The following is a 15,013-nucleotide window of genomic DNA, read 5'->3' as shown; positions in this document are numbered from 1 at the left end:
AATTGAGGTCCAAATTATTCATTTTGCTACAAGGAAGTATATTTATGATTTGTAAAAACAGAGTATGATTTTCTTATGAAAGAACAACCTGTTTCATTCAACTCTGCCTTGATTTTACAGATACTAGTTTGAGCAAATTAAAGTCAAGTACAGTTTCCCTTAAAGACAAATGACTATAAAATTAGTTCTATGTTTATGTTTCATATAAGAGGAAAAACTTAAAATTTATATACTTCAGGCAAGAGACCATGCAGTCTTTATACCTGTGATACAACTGTGAGGACTTTGGATTCCTTTCTCAGGAAAAGCACAACCTTGGCACTGTGGAGTGATGGTTTATAACAAAGGGTCCCAAAGTAGGAAAACACATTGAAATGACTGCAGTAATGTTCACCAGCCACCAACCAGGGTTATATATGAGAGCAATGCAGCCTTGTAGGATAGAAGAAAGGGCATAAAAGCCTATAAATGTGGACACCAGGGTCAATATGCAGTGGGTGGCTTTGGACTCAGGGAATGTTCTGTAGCTAACACCGGTGCTGCGGATATGTTGAACACGTTGTTTGTGTCTGTACAGAAAGACAACCATGGAGCCACTGGACCAAACAATGATGACAGAAAGAATAATTTCAGGAAGAACAAACAACGCTGTATATAATGAGCCTGTGAGGTCATCATGCCCTGAAGTGGTACAGTATTTCATAACACTGTTATGTGTCAGGTTTTTGTTGTTCACCTTGGTTTTCATATACACAGGAAAAATCATATTTATTGCCATGTAGATAATCCAGCAGAGGGAAATGAAGAGGCCAATATGCTTTGGAGCTTTTACCTTAAGTGTCAACCATGAAGAGTTCCCAGAACTGATTGTGATGGCTTGGAAAACACTTAAGAAGCAGGTGGAGCTAATGGACATGCTCCTGCCTAGTCTTTGAATATACAAAAGAAATTCACAGCCAAAATTATTGGTGAACTCTTTCATCCCAAAAGATTTCATTGTATGGAATAATCCTTTAGAAAGAATGATCAAGGAGTTGGCTGTGAACAGGTGTGTAAGAATCAAATCTGTGGTCTTTAATGTCTGCTCATTGTAGTAATGCATGAGATAGTAGGAGAGAAAAGAGAAATTCCCAAGAATTCCAACTGTGCTCTGAAGTAAGAACACTATTCCTATTACCAAATCCTTTAGGTCCATTCTGTCATTTAAAATTGCTTCTTTAAACAGTTGCAAAAATCACTTCTCTGAGCAAAATGGTGACTTGAAATCTTGAGATGTGGCTGTTGGTGTGCAAAAATCACATATTTTCAAGACTGCAAAGATACAGTGAGCCACAAAATAGGATTCTGACTAACAAAATTACTTTGGATACAGTATATGCTAAAAAAAATATTACTCAATGAAACTGCTAACGACTTCAAATGTACTTTTTTCTTAAAAGTATTTTCAGAACCTGGCATTAAAGTATCAGTATTAGCCGTAAGTCTATGTAGCTGCTGGAGAAGCAATTACCAATGAGGATAAATGGAAAGGATGCTGGCTTCTAAATTTTATAGTTATCTTCTAATTACAAGTCATATTGAAGAGGAAAATGTTTTAAACTATTCTTTCAACATTGTAAAAGAAACTCATTCATTTCTAATCTGAAATTCAATATAAATATAAATATATATCTCCACAACAGTAAGGACATTTCTATTCTTATATAATAGAATGTTCATTATACAGTGAAAACACAATAACCATAAAGGTTAAGTGATAGAACAGGGATCAAACAAGGAGCTATGTGTCATTAAGTTTTAGAAACACACACACAAAGGCAAGCATACTTTTCACACTGATAAATAACTTTTTCAGAGAAGTTGCGTTTAAGAAAAGGTATATAAAATTACATGTCAATCATTACATTCCTGAGGTTGCTGTCAAAGTCACAATTCTGACATAAATTTTAACTTTGAACTTTAAACCTTCCCACATGTCCTCTACTAGTATACAGCTTCAGCTGATATTCAAATGATGTTCTGCTCTGAAGTAGTGTAAATGAAAGATGATGAAATTTACGACAAGCAAATACAAAGGAAAAGTAACAGTTCATAAATCATGACTGTATTTAGGAAAAGCAAACCGCAGATCAAGAGTGATCCTGTCTCTTATAGGTTAGCCTAGGTAAGATTGCACATCCTCATAATACTACATGCGAAAACAACATAGGGCAATAGTATCGGTGACTCCATGTAGGATTGTGAAAAATCCCCTTGTAAATGTTTTATTTACTTTGTAAAGGACTACACAAGCCTCTCATTTTGTAGTGTAGGTTGAACTATAATTTTCTCCAATCCTCTTACCTCGGACTCTGGATTCCTGGCATTAACTCTTAGATATTTCATTGATTCTCAGACATTAAACTGGATAACTGACAATATTAAATGGAATAATGTAGCCTTAAGGTTAAGTTATTTTTAGATTAGGGAGAACGTTTAGTAGGAAGAATCTTTGCCTTGGATATATTAGGGCTGGTGCTGAACCTCCACAAGTCAATACAAAAATCTAGGTGTGGTATTGCATACCTATCACCCAAGCACTGGAACGAACAATATTGAAGATTCATGAGACTCCATGACCAAACAGTCTAAAACATTCAGAGCATTCTAGGCCAGTTAAAAACATTGTATAAAAATATTAAAATAATATTTTTAAAATGTGAAATGTGTCAAAAGAAGAAGCATTGAGGTTGTCCTCTTAACACACACACATACATGCTTGCACACACACAAACACACACACATACTTATATTATGCTTCTAAACAAATGTGTCCCTGTCCAGGCACACATTCACATGCAAACATATGCAGAAATGAAATTAAATTATCATTAATTCATATTTGAATGTTTATATTTTCTAGTCCCTTGATTAAGTCAAACATAATATAATTAACCAAGATTTTGGAAACGCATTCAACTGTGAGATAATCATAAAATCTGAACTCTTAAAATTATACTGCCTGTGCTTGCCACTTCTGAATCAACTTTTCACATACAACCACTTCCCGAGAATTCCCTTAGCTAAATTTTCTTTTCAGACTAAATATAAACTTCTCACCTGACTGATCCTCTGTGCAGAAATTTCTGGTCAGAGTACACTTTATAGCATCCTGAAATTCCCAAAACTTAGCATGAAGAAGGGGGCATTTCAACTGTGAGATAAAGTTGTGCGGGTATGACCACATCTCCCTTCTGAATTACAGTTTTCATTTCAGCTACAGAGGCAAGTGACAGCTTTTGCTTTGGGAGTCAACTACTTTTCACAAACTTTATTTCATATATAATTATCAAAGCTGATCACAAAATTCTTCTGGGTGTTTCCAAAGAGAGGATTTTAAAACTTGCATGATCCCTAAAGGATAGTGGAAATAGAGGGCCTGGAGAATATGAAAGGCTCATGTGTGGAAATATTGCAAAGAGATGTGTGTCTTACTCCCCTCTAGTCTTCTCTGTATTCTTCTCCACAAAGTGAACCTGGTTATCAATTATCAAATTCCAATGCTTCCCAATGTGTCCATACTTGCCCAGATGTATTTAGAATTCCAGAGATGTATACTTAAATGTCAGTATTAGGAAAAACATGATGCCATAATCTGCACCATTTATGATTACAGTCTTTATAAATTACTTACAAATTGAATGGAATTATGATAAAGAAATATGCTAAGAAAACCAACAAATATCTCTTTGACAAACACAGGAACTCTAAATACAGTCTACTTACCAGTAACTAAAATTCACAAATGAAATCAACTGTGTTCTTTAAATAATACATAGCCAGGGCTACACTTTCAGAATAAAAGCATTTATAGCAACTAAAACAATACACCATTAATTTTAGTGAAAAATTTTTGGAACATTAATATTTTGCAGTTAGTTAAGGAAAAGGTAATGTAGAGATTTAATATTTGCCTTCTGTCTAGGGGAAGTCATTCTTTGAGTGTTTAAAGACAACAGAAATAAAAGAACTGTACAGTTCAAACCACACAATTTTCCTTCTGATTAACCTATAAACCTTAATTTTCAAAACTCTCTGAGCTTAAATAATATAAATGAAATAAATAAGTTCATTAAGTTACATAGAAAACTATACAAACATAGACAATTCTTCTTTGCAGGACAAAGACTGCAACATAAAAATGTTTTGATTTGAATGAGAAGTGTTCCCCATTGCCTCAGGTATTTGAACACTTCCTGCTCCCTTGTTTGTATTGTTTGGGGAGGATTGGACGGAGTAGCCTGCATAGAGAAAGTGCTATACTGAGGGAGTAATTGATAGTAACACCATTGTACATTTTCAGTTGGCTATCTCTGTTTTCTAGGGCTTTAGAATATGTGAATACTTATGGATGGAAATCAAAAAATCTATCCAAAGTGAGGTAACCAAGACCCAGAAAGACAGACATAATATGTACTCACTCATAAGTGAATATTAGACTTAATGTAAAGATCATTTTAGTAAAGTAGTTACTTAAAGCAAAGTAAAGTCTATGCTAATTTCTTAAAGTGATTACTTAATGTAAAGTAGAGTAAATTCTATATTCTCCAACTCTAGTAAAGCTAGGAAACAAGGAAGATCCGAAGGGAGATATATATGGATCCTCCTAGGAAGGTGAAGTAGAGAAGATTTTCTAAGTAAACTGGGAGCATGGAGAGGAGAGGGAGGATTAAAGGGGACAAAGAAAGGAAAAGGGGAGTGGGAGAGCAGTACATGAGGGATTGGGATGACTGATTTGTGGGAAGGACAGAAAGTGAGAACAAGGAAAGAAATATCTTGATAGAAGGAGCCATTATGGTGTTAGTGAGAAACCTGGCACTAGGCACTAGAAAAATTCCCTCATGGTTGATCCAAGGCAAAAGTGTAAGCAACAGTGGAGAGAGTGCCTGAACTGGCCTTCCCTTATAATCATATTGACTGCTTCCTTAATTGTCATAGAATGTTAATTCACTATATGATGGAAACAGATGCAGAGTTCCACAGCTTAGCAATGGGCTAAGCTCCCAGAATTCAGTTAAAATGAGGGAGGAGAGATAATGTGAGCAAAGGGGTCAACACCATAATGGGGATATCCATAGAAAAAACTTGCCTGAGCTAGTGGGAGCTCTTTGACTCTGCACTGACAGTAGGGGGACCTTCATAGGATCAAATTAAACCCCATGAATGTGGGGACAGTTGAATGACTTGGGAAATTTGTGAGGTCACTCTTAGTGGGGTCAATATTTATTCTTAGTATATGAACTGGCTTTTTTGAGCCCATTCCCTATGGAAAAAATACCTTTCTCAGATTGGATACAGGGGGACGAGCCTTGGTCCTGCCTTAATATGATGCAATAGACTTTGTTCAGTCTCCATAGGAGGCCTCTCCCTCTGTGAGGTAAGGATGAGGGTTGAAGAGAAGTTGAGGGAATGAGAGGAAGGTAGGGAGAGGGAACTGGGCTTGAATGTAAAATAACAGCAGATTGTTTTAATAAAAAGATGAAAGTGTGAGTAACTAGTTTTCTGCTCCTGATGCCATGCCTATTGATTTCTGTCCTGCTACGCAATCATGATGAATGGTCCATCTGGATAAAAATATCCAAATTTATTCTACCTCCTGTAAGTTGTTTCTGGTTATAGCATCTTATTAAACCAATAAAGAAAGAGTTAATAAGTTGATACTAGAGAGAAGAATGGTCCCATGAAGATTTTGACCATCTTTGGTTTTGGAGGAATGTTGAAGACTTTTGAACTTTGGGTTAGAGAAGCAGCTGACTACTATAAATATCGCTTAATGGGCCTTTTGAATTGCAACCTGGAAAACTGTTGTGCTAAGAGCAAAATAAACTATAAAGGCTGACTAAAGAGATTCCAAAATGAATCACAAGGCTTAACATCAATGGTGTTATGTCCGTGACAGTTGACAAAGTTTATGGATATTTTCTGTCAAATTATGAGAACTTATATGGAGAAAAATAAAAGAGTGACTGGTTAACTTATTTGGTCCAGGATATTTAAATAAATACAGTATAACATTGACTACATAAAATCTTAATTACTGATCACTCTTTATTTATTTATTTATTTATTCATTTATTTATAAAAATTTCCACTTCCTCCCCTCCTCCCAATACCTTCCCATTCCTCCCACTCCCTCTCTTCCTCCCTCTCCAGTCCTAAGAGCAGTCAGGGTTTCCTGCCCTGAGGGAAGTTCAAGTTCCTCCCTCCTCCCTCCAGGTCTAGGAAGGTGAGCATCCAAACAGACTAGGATCCCAAAGAGCCAGTACATGCAGACAAAACAAGACCCAGTGCCATTGTCAATGGCTTCTCAGTCAGCCCCCATGTCAGCCACATTCTGAGAATCCGGTTTGATCACATGCTCATTCAGTCCCAGTCCAGCTGGCCTTGGTGAGCTCTCATGAGATCAGTCCCCTTTCATCAGTGGGTGAACGCACCCCTCGTGGTCCTGACTTCCTTTTTCATGTTCTCCCTCCTTCTACTCCTCATTTGGACCTTGGGGCTCAGTCCAGTGCTCCAATGTGGGTCTCCATCTCTATCTCCATCCATCGTCAGATGAAGGTTCCCTCTGATCCTGCCTTCCTTGCTCACTTTCTCCCTCCATCTACTTCTCATTTGGACCTAGGGAGCTAAGTCCAGTGTTCCAGTGTGTGTCTCTGTCTCTATCTCCATCCATCGACAGATGAAGGTTCTATGGTGATACGTAAAATATTCATCAGTATGGTTATGGGCCAAGGCCAGTTCAGGCACCCTCTCCTCTGCTGAGAACAATTGTCCTTAGGGAACAATCTGGGGACCTCTCCTTGGGCCTGGGAACCCCTCCAGAATCAAGTCTCTTGCAAACCCTAAAATGGCTCCCTTAGTTGAGATATATACCTCACTGCTCCCATGTCCATCCTTCCTCCCCCCATTCCATTCCCCCAAGTCATCCTCAATCCTCCCGCTCTCCCTTCTCTCTAACCATCTCCCTTTACTTCCACCCACCCCACCCCCCATCCACCCAAGTTTGCTGGCAATCTTGTCTACTTCCAATATCCAGGAGGATAACTATATGATTTTCTTCAGGTTCACATTCTTATTTAGCTTCTCTAGGATCAGGAATTATAGGCTCAAAGACCTTTAATTAAGGCTAGAATCCACTTGTGAGTGAGTACATACCATATTCTTCTTTTTGGGTCTGGGTTACCTCACTCAGTAAAGCGTTTTCTATTTCCATCCATTTGCATGCAAAATTCAAGATGTCATTGTTTTTACCGCTGAGTAAAACTCTAATGTGTATATATTCCACACATTCTTTAACCATTCTTCTATTGAGGGGCACCTAGGTTGTTTCCAGGTTCTGGCTATTACAAATAGTGCTGCTATGAACATAGTTGAACAAATGCTTTTGTAGTATGATAGGGCCTCTCTTGGGTATATTCCCAAAGTGAAATTGCTGGGTCCTGAGGGAGGTTGACTCCCAGTTTCCTGAGAAACCGCCACACTGATTTCCACAGTGGCTGCACAAGTTTGCATTTCCACCAACAATGAATGAGTGTTCTTCTCACTCCACATCCTCTCCAGCATAGGCTATCATTGGTATTTTTGAGTTTAGCTATTCTGACAGGTGTAAGATAGTATCTCAAAGTTGCTTTGATTTGCATGTCCCTATTGCTAAGGAGGTTGAGCATGACCTTAAGTGTCTTTTGGCCATTCGACGTTCATCTGTTGTGAATTCTCTATTCAGTTCAGTACCCCATTTTTAAATTGGGTTAATTAGAGTTTTAGTGTCTAGTTTCTTGAGTTCTTTGTATATTTTGGAGATCAGACCTTTGTCTGATGAGGGGTCGGTGAAGATCTTCTCCCAGTCAGAAGGTAGCTTTTTTGTCTTAGTGACAGTGTCATTTGCTTTACAGAAGCTTCTCAGTTTCAGGAGTTCCCACTAATTTATTGTTTCTCTTATTGTCTGTGCTACTAGGGTTCTACCTATGAAGAGGTCTCCTGTGCCTATGTCTTGTAGACTATTTTGTTCTTTCTCTTCTATCAGATTCAAAGTGGTCAGATTAATGTTGATGTCTTTAATCCATTTAGACTTGAGATTTGTGCATGGTGATAGATATGGATCTATTTTCATTCTTCTACAGGTTGACATCCAGTTATGCCAGCACCATTTGTTAAAGATGCTTTCTTTCTACCATTGTATATCTTTAGCTCCCTTATCGAAAATCAGGTGTTCATAGGTTTGTGGGTTAATATCCGGGTCTTCTACTCGATTCCATAGGTCGACGTCTCTGTTCTTATGCCAATACCAAGTTGTTTTTAATAATGTAGCTCTGTAATAGATTTTGAAGTCAGGGATGGTAATGCCTCCAGAAGTTCCTTTGTTGTATAGGATTGTTTTGGCTATCCTGGGTTTTTTGTTTTGCCATATAAACTTGATTATTGTTCTCTCAAGTTCTGTGAAGAAGTTTGATGGGATTTTGATGGGGATTGCAATGAATCTATAGATTGATTTTGGTAGAATTGCCATTTTTACTATGTTGATCCTCCCAACCCAAGAGCAAGGGAGATCTTTCCATTTTCTGGTATCCTCCTCAGTTTCTTTCTTCATAGACGTAAATTTCTTGTCAAATAGGATTTTCACTTCCTTGGTTAGAGTGACCCCAAGATATTTTATGCTATTTGTAGCTATCGTGAAAGGTGATGTTTCTCTGATTTCCCTCTCTGCTTCTTTATCCTTTGTGTATAGGAGGGCAACCGATTTTTTGGAGTTGATCTTGTATCCTGCCACATTACTAAAGGTATTTATCAGCTGCAGGAGTTCTTTGGTAGAGTTTTTGGGGTTGCTCATGTACACTATCATATCATCTGCAAATAATGAAAGTTTAACTTCATCCTTTCCAATTTGAATCCCTTTGATCCCCGTATGTTGTCTTATTGCTATTGCTAGAATTTCAAGTACCATAATGAAGAGGTATGGAGAGAGTGGACAGCCTTGTCGTTTTCCTGATTTTAGTGGAATGGCTTTGAGTTTCTCTCCATTCGGTTTGATGTTAGCTGTCGGCTTGCTGTAAATAGCTTTTATTATATTTAGGTATGATCCTTGTATCACCAATCGCTCCAACACCTTTATCATAAAGGGGTGTTGAATTTTGTCAAATGCTTTTTCAGCATTCAATGAAATGATCATATGGTTTTTTTCTTTCAGTTTGTTTATATCATGGATTACATTGATAGATTTGCATATGTTGAACCAGGCCTGCATCTCTGGGATGAAGATTACTTAATCATAATGGATAATTTTTCCAATGTGTTCTTGGATTCGGTTTGTCAGTGTTTTATTGAGAATTTTTGTGTTGATGTTCATGAGTGAGATTGGCCTGTAATTCTCTTTCTTTGTTGTGTCTTTGTGTGGTTTTGGTATCAGAGTAAGTGTAGCTTTATAAAAGAAGTTTGGTAATGACACTTCTGCTTCTATTATTGTGAAATACATTAACGAGTATAGGTATTAGCTTTTCCTGGATGTTCTTAGAATTCTGCATTGAAACCATCTAGTCCTGGGCTTTTTTGGTAGGGAGAGTTTTGATAACAGCTTCTAATTCTTCATGACTAACAGGTCTATTTAGATTGTTCACCTGGTCTTGGTTCAACTTTGGTATATGGTACTTATCTAAAAAAATTTCCATTTCTTTTACATTTTCCAATTTTGTGGCATACAGGCTTTTGTTGTAAGATCTAATGATTCTCTGAATTTCCTCTGTGTCTGTGTTTATGTCCCCCTTTTCATTTCTGATCTTATTAATTTGCATGTTCTTTCTCTGCCGTTTGATTAGTTTGGATGGGGTTTGTCGATCTTGTTGATTTTCTCCAAGAACCAGCTTTTTGTCTCATTGATTCTTTGGATTATTTTCTGTGTTTCAATTTTGTTGATTTCAGCCCTCAGTCTGATTATTTCCCGTCTTCTACACCTTCTGGGTGAATCTGCTTCTTTTTTTTCTAGAGCTTTCAGGTTTGCTTTTAAGTCTTCAATGTGTGTTTTCTCCATTTTCTTTAATTGGGCACTTAGTTCTATGAACTTTCCTCTTAGCACTACTTTCATTGTGTCCCATAGGTTTGAGTATGTTTTGTTTTTATTTTCATTAAATTCAAGGAAGACTTTAATTTCTTTCTTTATTTCTTCCTTGACCCAGGGGTGATTCAGTAGTTGACTGTTCAGCTTCCTTGAGTTTTTAGGCTTTCTGGGGGTAGTATTGTTGTTGAATTCTAACTTTAATCCATGGTGATCTGACAAGACATAGGTGGTTACTAATATTTTTTGTATCTGTGGAAGTTTGTTTTGTTACCGAGTATGTGGTCAATTTTTGAGAAGGTTTCATGAACTGCAGAGAAGATGGAGTATTCTTTCCTATTTGGGTGGAATGTTCTATAGTTGTCTGTTAAGTCCATTTGATTCAATACCTCCAATAATCTCTTATTTCTCTGTTATGTTTCTGTTTGATTGATCTGTCCATTGGTGAGAGAGGTGTGTTGAAGTCTCCTACTATAAGTGTGTGTAGTTTGATGACTGCCTTGAGTTCTAGAAGTGTTTCTTTTACATAAGTGGGTGCCTTTATAATAGGGGAATAGAAATTCAGGATGGAGACTTCCTCCTGATGAAGTGTTCCTGTTATGAGTATGAAATGTTCATCTCCATCTCTTCTGACTGATTTTAGTTTGAAGTCAATTTTGTTAGATATTAGAATGGCCACACCTGCTTGTTTCTTAGGTCTGTTTGCTTGGATAACCTTTTCCCAACACTTTCCTCTGAGTAGGTGTCTGTCTTTGTGGTTGAGGTGTGTTTCTTGTAAACAGCAGAATGTTGGATCCTGTTTTGGTATCCAATCTCTAAGTCTGTGCCTTTTTATAGGTGAATTGAGTCCATTGATATTAAGTGATACTAATGATCTGTGATTGTTGACTCCGGATATTTTCCTTTTTTGGGGGGGGGTTAGTAGAGTGTGTGTTTCCCTTCTTTGAGTTGTGCTTATGAAGTGTCGCTAGATGTCTGTGTTATTGTAGGCGGTGTTGGAAATGTTGGATTCCTTGTGTTGTCATTTTCCTTCTAATACTTTCAGTAAGGCTGGATTTGTGGCTACGAATTTTTTAAATTTATATTTATCCTGGAATATTTTCTTTTCTCCATTGATAGTGAATGATAGCTTGTCTGGGTATAGTAGTCTGGGCTTGCATCCATGGTCTCTTAGTTTCTGCTGTACCTTTATCCAGGACCTTCTGGCTTTCATGGTTTCCATAGATAAGTCTGGTGAAGGTCTGATAGGTTTACCTTTATAAGTTATTTGACCTTTTTCCTTTGCAGATCTTTTTTTTGAAAGTAATTTTATTAAATTATAAAAGTTTCCATTTCCACCCCACCTCCCAACACCCTCTTACTTCCCCCCCCCTCCTCCTCCCTCTTTGTCCCCAAGGGCAGTCAGGGTCTCCTGCCCTGTGGGAAGTCCAAGTTCCTCCCCCCTCCCTCCAGGTCCAGGAAGGTGAGCATCCAAACAGACTGGATCCCAAAAATCCAGTATATGCAGAGGAAACCAGTCCCAGTGTCATTGTCAATGGCTTCTCAGAAAGACTGCAGGCCAGCCACATTCAGAAAATCCGGCCACATTCAGAGAATCTGGTTGGATCACATGCTCGTTCAGTCACGGTCCATCTGGCCTTGGTAAACTCTCATTAGATCCGACCCCTTGTATCAGTGGGTGATAGTATCCCTCGCAGTCCTTCGTCATTTTCTTCCTCCTTCTGCTCCTCATTTGGATCTTGGGGGGCTCAGTTCGGTGCTCCAACGCGGGCCTCCATCTGTATCGTCATCCAACGCCAGATGAAGGATCTCCTGGCAGATAGCTAAATAATCTTCATCAGGTTCGTCTTCTTATTTAGCTTCTCTAGGATCACGAATAATAGGCTCAAAGACCTTTAATTATGGTTAGAATCCACTTATGAGTGAATACATACCGTGTTCCTCTTTTTGGGTCTGGCTTACCTCACTCAGTAAAGCGTTTTCTATGTCCATCCATTTGCATGCAAAATTCAAGATGTCATTATTTTTTACCGCTGAGTAAAACTCTAATGTGTATATGTTCCACACCTTTTTTAACCATTCTTCTATTGAGGGGCACCTAGGCTGTTTCCAGGTTCTGGCTATTACAAATAGTGCTGCTATGAACATAGTTGAACAAACGCTTTTGTAGTATGTTTGGGCATCTCTAGGGTATATTTCCAAGAGAGGAATTGCTGGGTCCTGAGGGAGGTTGACTCCCAGTTTCCTGAGAAACCGCCACACTGATTTCCAAAGTGGCTGCACAAGTTTGCATTCCCACCAACAATGGATGAGTGCTCCCCTCATTCCACATGCTCTCCAGCATAGGCTATCATTGGTGTTTTTATCTTTAGCTATTCTGACAGGTGTAAGATGGTATCTCAAAGTGGTTTTGATTTGCATTTCCCTGTTTGCTAAGGAGGTTGAGCATGACCTTAAGTGTCTTCTGGCCATTCGAAGTTCATCTGTTGTGAATTCTCTGTTCAGATCAGTACCCCATTTTTTAATTGGGTTAATTAGGGTTTTAGCGTCTAGTTTCTTGAGTTCTTTGTATATTCTGGAGATCAGACCTTTGTCTGATGAGGGGTTGGTGAAGATCTTCTCCCAGTCAGAAGGCAGCCTTTTTGTCTTACTGACAGTGTCCTTTGCTTTACAGAAGCTTCTCAGTTTCAGCAGGTCCCATTTATTCATTGTTTCTCTTATTGTCTGTGCTACTGGGGTCCTACTTAGGAAGTGGCCTCCTGTGCCTATATCTTGTAGACTACTTCCCACTTTCTCTTCTATCAGGTTCAAAGTGGACAGATTGATTTTGATGTCTTTAATCCATTTGGACTTGAGTTTTGTGCATGGTGATAGATATGGATCTATTTTCATTCTTCTACAGGTTGACATCCAGTTATGCCAGCACCATTTGTTAAAGACGCTTTCCTTCTTCCATTGTATACCTTTAGCTCCCTTGTCAAAAATTAGGTGTTCATAGGTTTGAGGGTTAGTATCTGGGTCTTCTATTCGATTCCATAGGTCGACTTCTCTGTTCTTATGCCAATACCAAGCTGTTTTCAATACTGTAGCTCTGTAATAGAGTTTGATGTCAGGGATAGTAATGCCTCCAGAAGTTCCTTTATTGTATAAGATTGTTTTGGCTATCCTGGGTTTTTTGTTTTTCCATATAAACTTGGTTATTGTTCTCTCAAGGTCTGTGAAGAAGTTTGATGGCATTTTGATGGGGATTGCATTGAATCTGTAGATTGCTTTTGGTAGAATTGCCATTTTTGCTATGTTGATTCTCCCAATCCAAGAGCAGGGGAGGTCTTTCCATTTTCTGGTATCCTCCTCAATTTCTCTTTTCAAAGGCTTAAAGTTCTTGTCAAATAGGTCTTTCACATCCTTGGTTAGAGTAACCCCAAGATATTTTATGGTGTTTGTGGCTATCATGAAAGGTGATGTTTCTCTGATTTCCCTCTCCGTTTCTTTATCCTTTGTGTATAGGAGTGCCACTGATTTTTTGGAGTTGATCTTGTATCCTGCCACGTTACTAAAGGTGTTTATCAGCTGTAGGAGTTCTTTGGTAGAGTTTTTGGGGTCGCTTATGTACACTATCATATCGTCAGCAAATAACGAAAGTTTAACTTCATCCTTTCCAATTCGAATCCCCTTGATCTCCTTATGTTGTCTTATTGCTATTGCTAGAACTTCAAGCACTATATTGAAGAGGTATGGAGAGAGTGGACAGCCTTGTCGTGTTCCTGATTTTAGTGGAAAGGCTTTGAGTTTCTCTCCATTCAATTTGATGTTAGCTGTCGGCTTGCTGTATATTGCTTTTATTATATTTAGGTATGATCCTTGTATCCCCAGTCTCTCCAACACCTTTATCATAAATGGGTGTTGAATTTTGTCAAACGCTTTTTCAGCATCCAGTGAAATGATCATATGATTTTTTTCTTTCAGTTTATTTATATGATGGATTACATTGATAGATTTGTGTATGTTGAACCATCCCTGCATCTCTGGGATGAAGCCTACTTGATCATAATGGATGATTTTTCTAATATGTTCTTGGATTCTGTTTGCCAGTATTTTATTGAGAATTTTCGCATCGATGTTCATGAGTGAGATTGGCCTGTAATTCTCTTTCTTGGTTGTGTCTTTGTGTGGTTTTGGTATTAGGGTGACTGTAGCTTCATAAAAGGAGTTTGGCAGTGACTTTTCTTTTTCTATATTGTGGAATACATTAAGGAGTATAGGTATTAGCTCTTCCTGGAAGTTCTGGTAGAATTCTGCATTGAAACCATCTGGTCTTGGGTTTTTTTTGGTAGGGAGATTTTTGATAACAACTTCTAGTTCTTCACGACTAACAGGTCTATTTAGATTGTTCACCTGGTCTTGGTACAACTTTGGTATATGGTACTTATCTAAAAAAATGTCCATTTCTTTTACATTTTCCAACTTTGTGGCATATAAACTTTCGTAGTAAGATCTAATGATTCTCTGAATTTCCTCTGTGTCTGTGGTTATGTCCCCCTTTTCATTTCTGATCCTATTAATTTGCAAGTTCTCTCTCTGCCGTTTGATTAGTTTGGATAGGGGTTTGTCAATCTTGTTAATTTTCTCCAAGAACCAGCTTTTTGATTCATTGATTCTTTGAATTGTTTTCTGTGTTTCTATTTTGTTGATTTCAGCCCTCAGTTTGATTATTTCCAGTCTTCTACTCCTCCTGGGTAAATCAGCTTCTTTTTTTTCTAGAGCTTTCAAGTGTGTTGTTAAGTCTCCAATGTGTGCTTTCTCTGTTTTCTTTAGGTGGGCACTTAGTGCTATGAACTTTCCTCTTAGCACTGCTTTCATTGTGTCCCATAAGTTTGAATATGTTGTGTCTTTGTTTTCATTATATTCAAGGAAGAGTTTAATTTCTTT

At 38.0% G+C, this 15,013-nt stretch overlaps 1 protein-coding gene across 1 annotated transcript; it reads right to left on the bottom strand.

The window, feature by feature from the left end:
- Positions 1–298: 298 nt before the first annotated feature.
- Positions 299–1,195, bottom strand: LOC125396689 (vomeronasal type-1 receptor 4-like). Its single transcript, XM_048428686.3, has one exon. It carries the CDS (start codon positions 1,193–1,195, stop codon positions 299–301), a length of 897 nt encoding a protein of 298 aa, XP_048284643.1.
- Between the last annotated feature and the right edge of the window lie 13,818 nt (positions 1,196–15,013).

This window comes from Myodes glareolus, chromosome 1 (genome assembly GCF_982192425.1).
Source record: "Myodes glareolus chromosome 1, mMyoGla1.1, whole genome shotgun sequence".
Lineage (NCBI taxonomy): Eukaryota > Metazoa > Chordata > Mammalia > Rodentia > Cricetidae > Myodes > Myodes glareolus.
The sequence above is the reverse complement of the archived record's forward strand: the minus strand, read 5'-3'. Positions and strand labels throughout refer to the sequence as shown.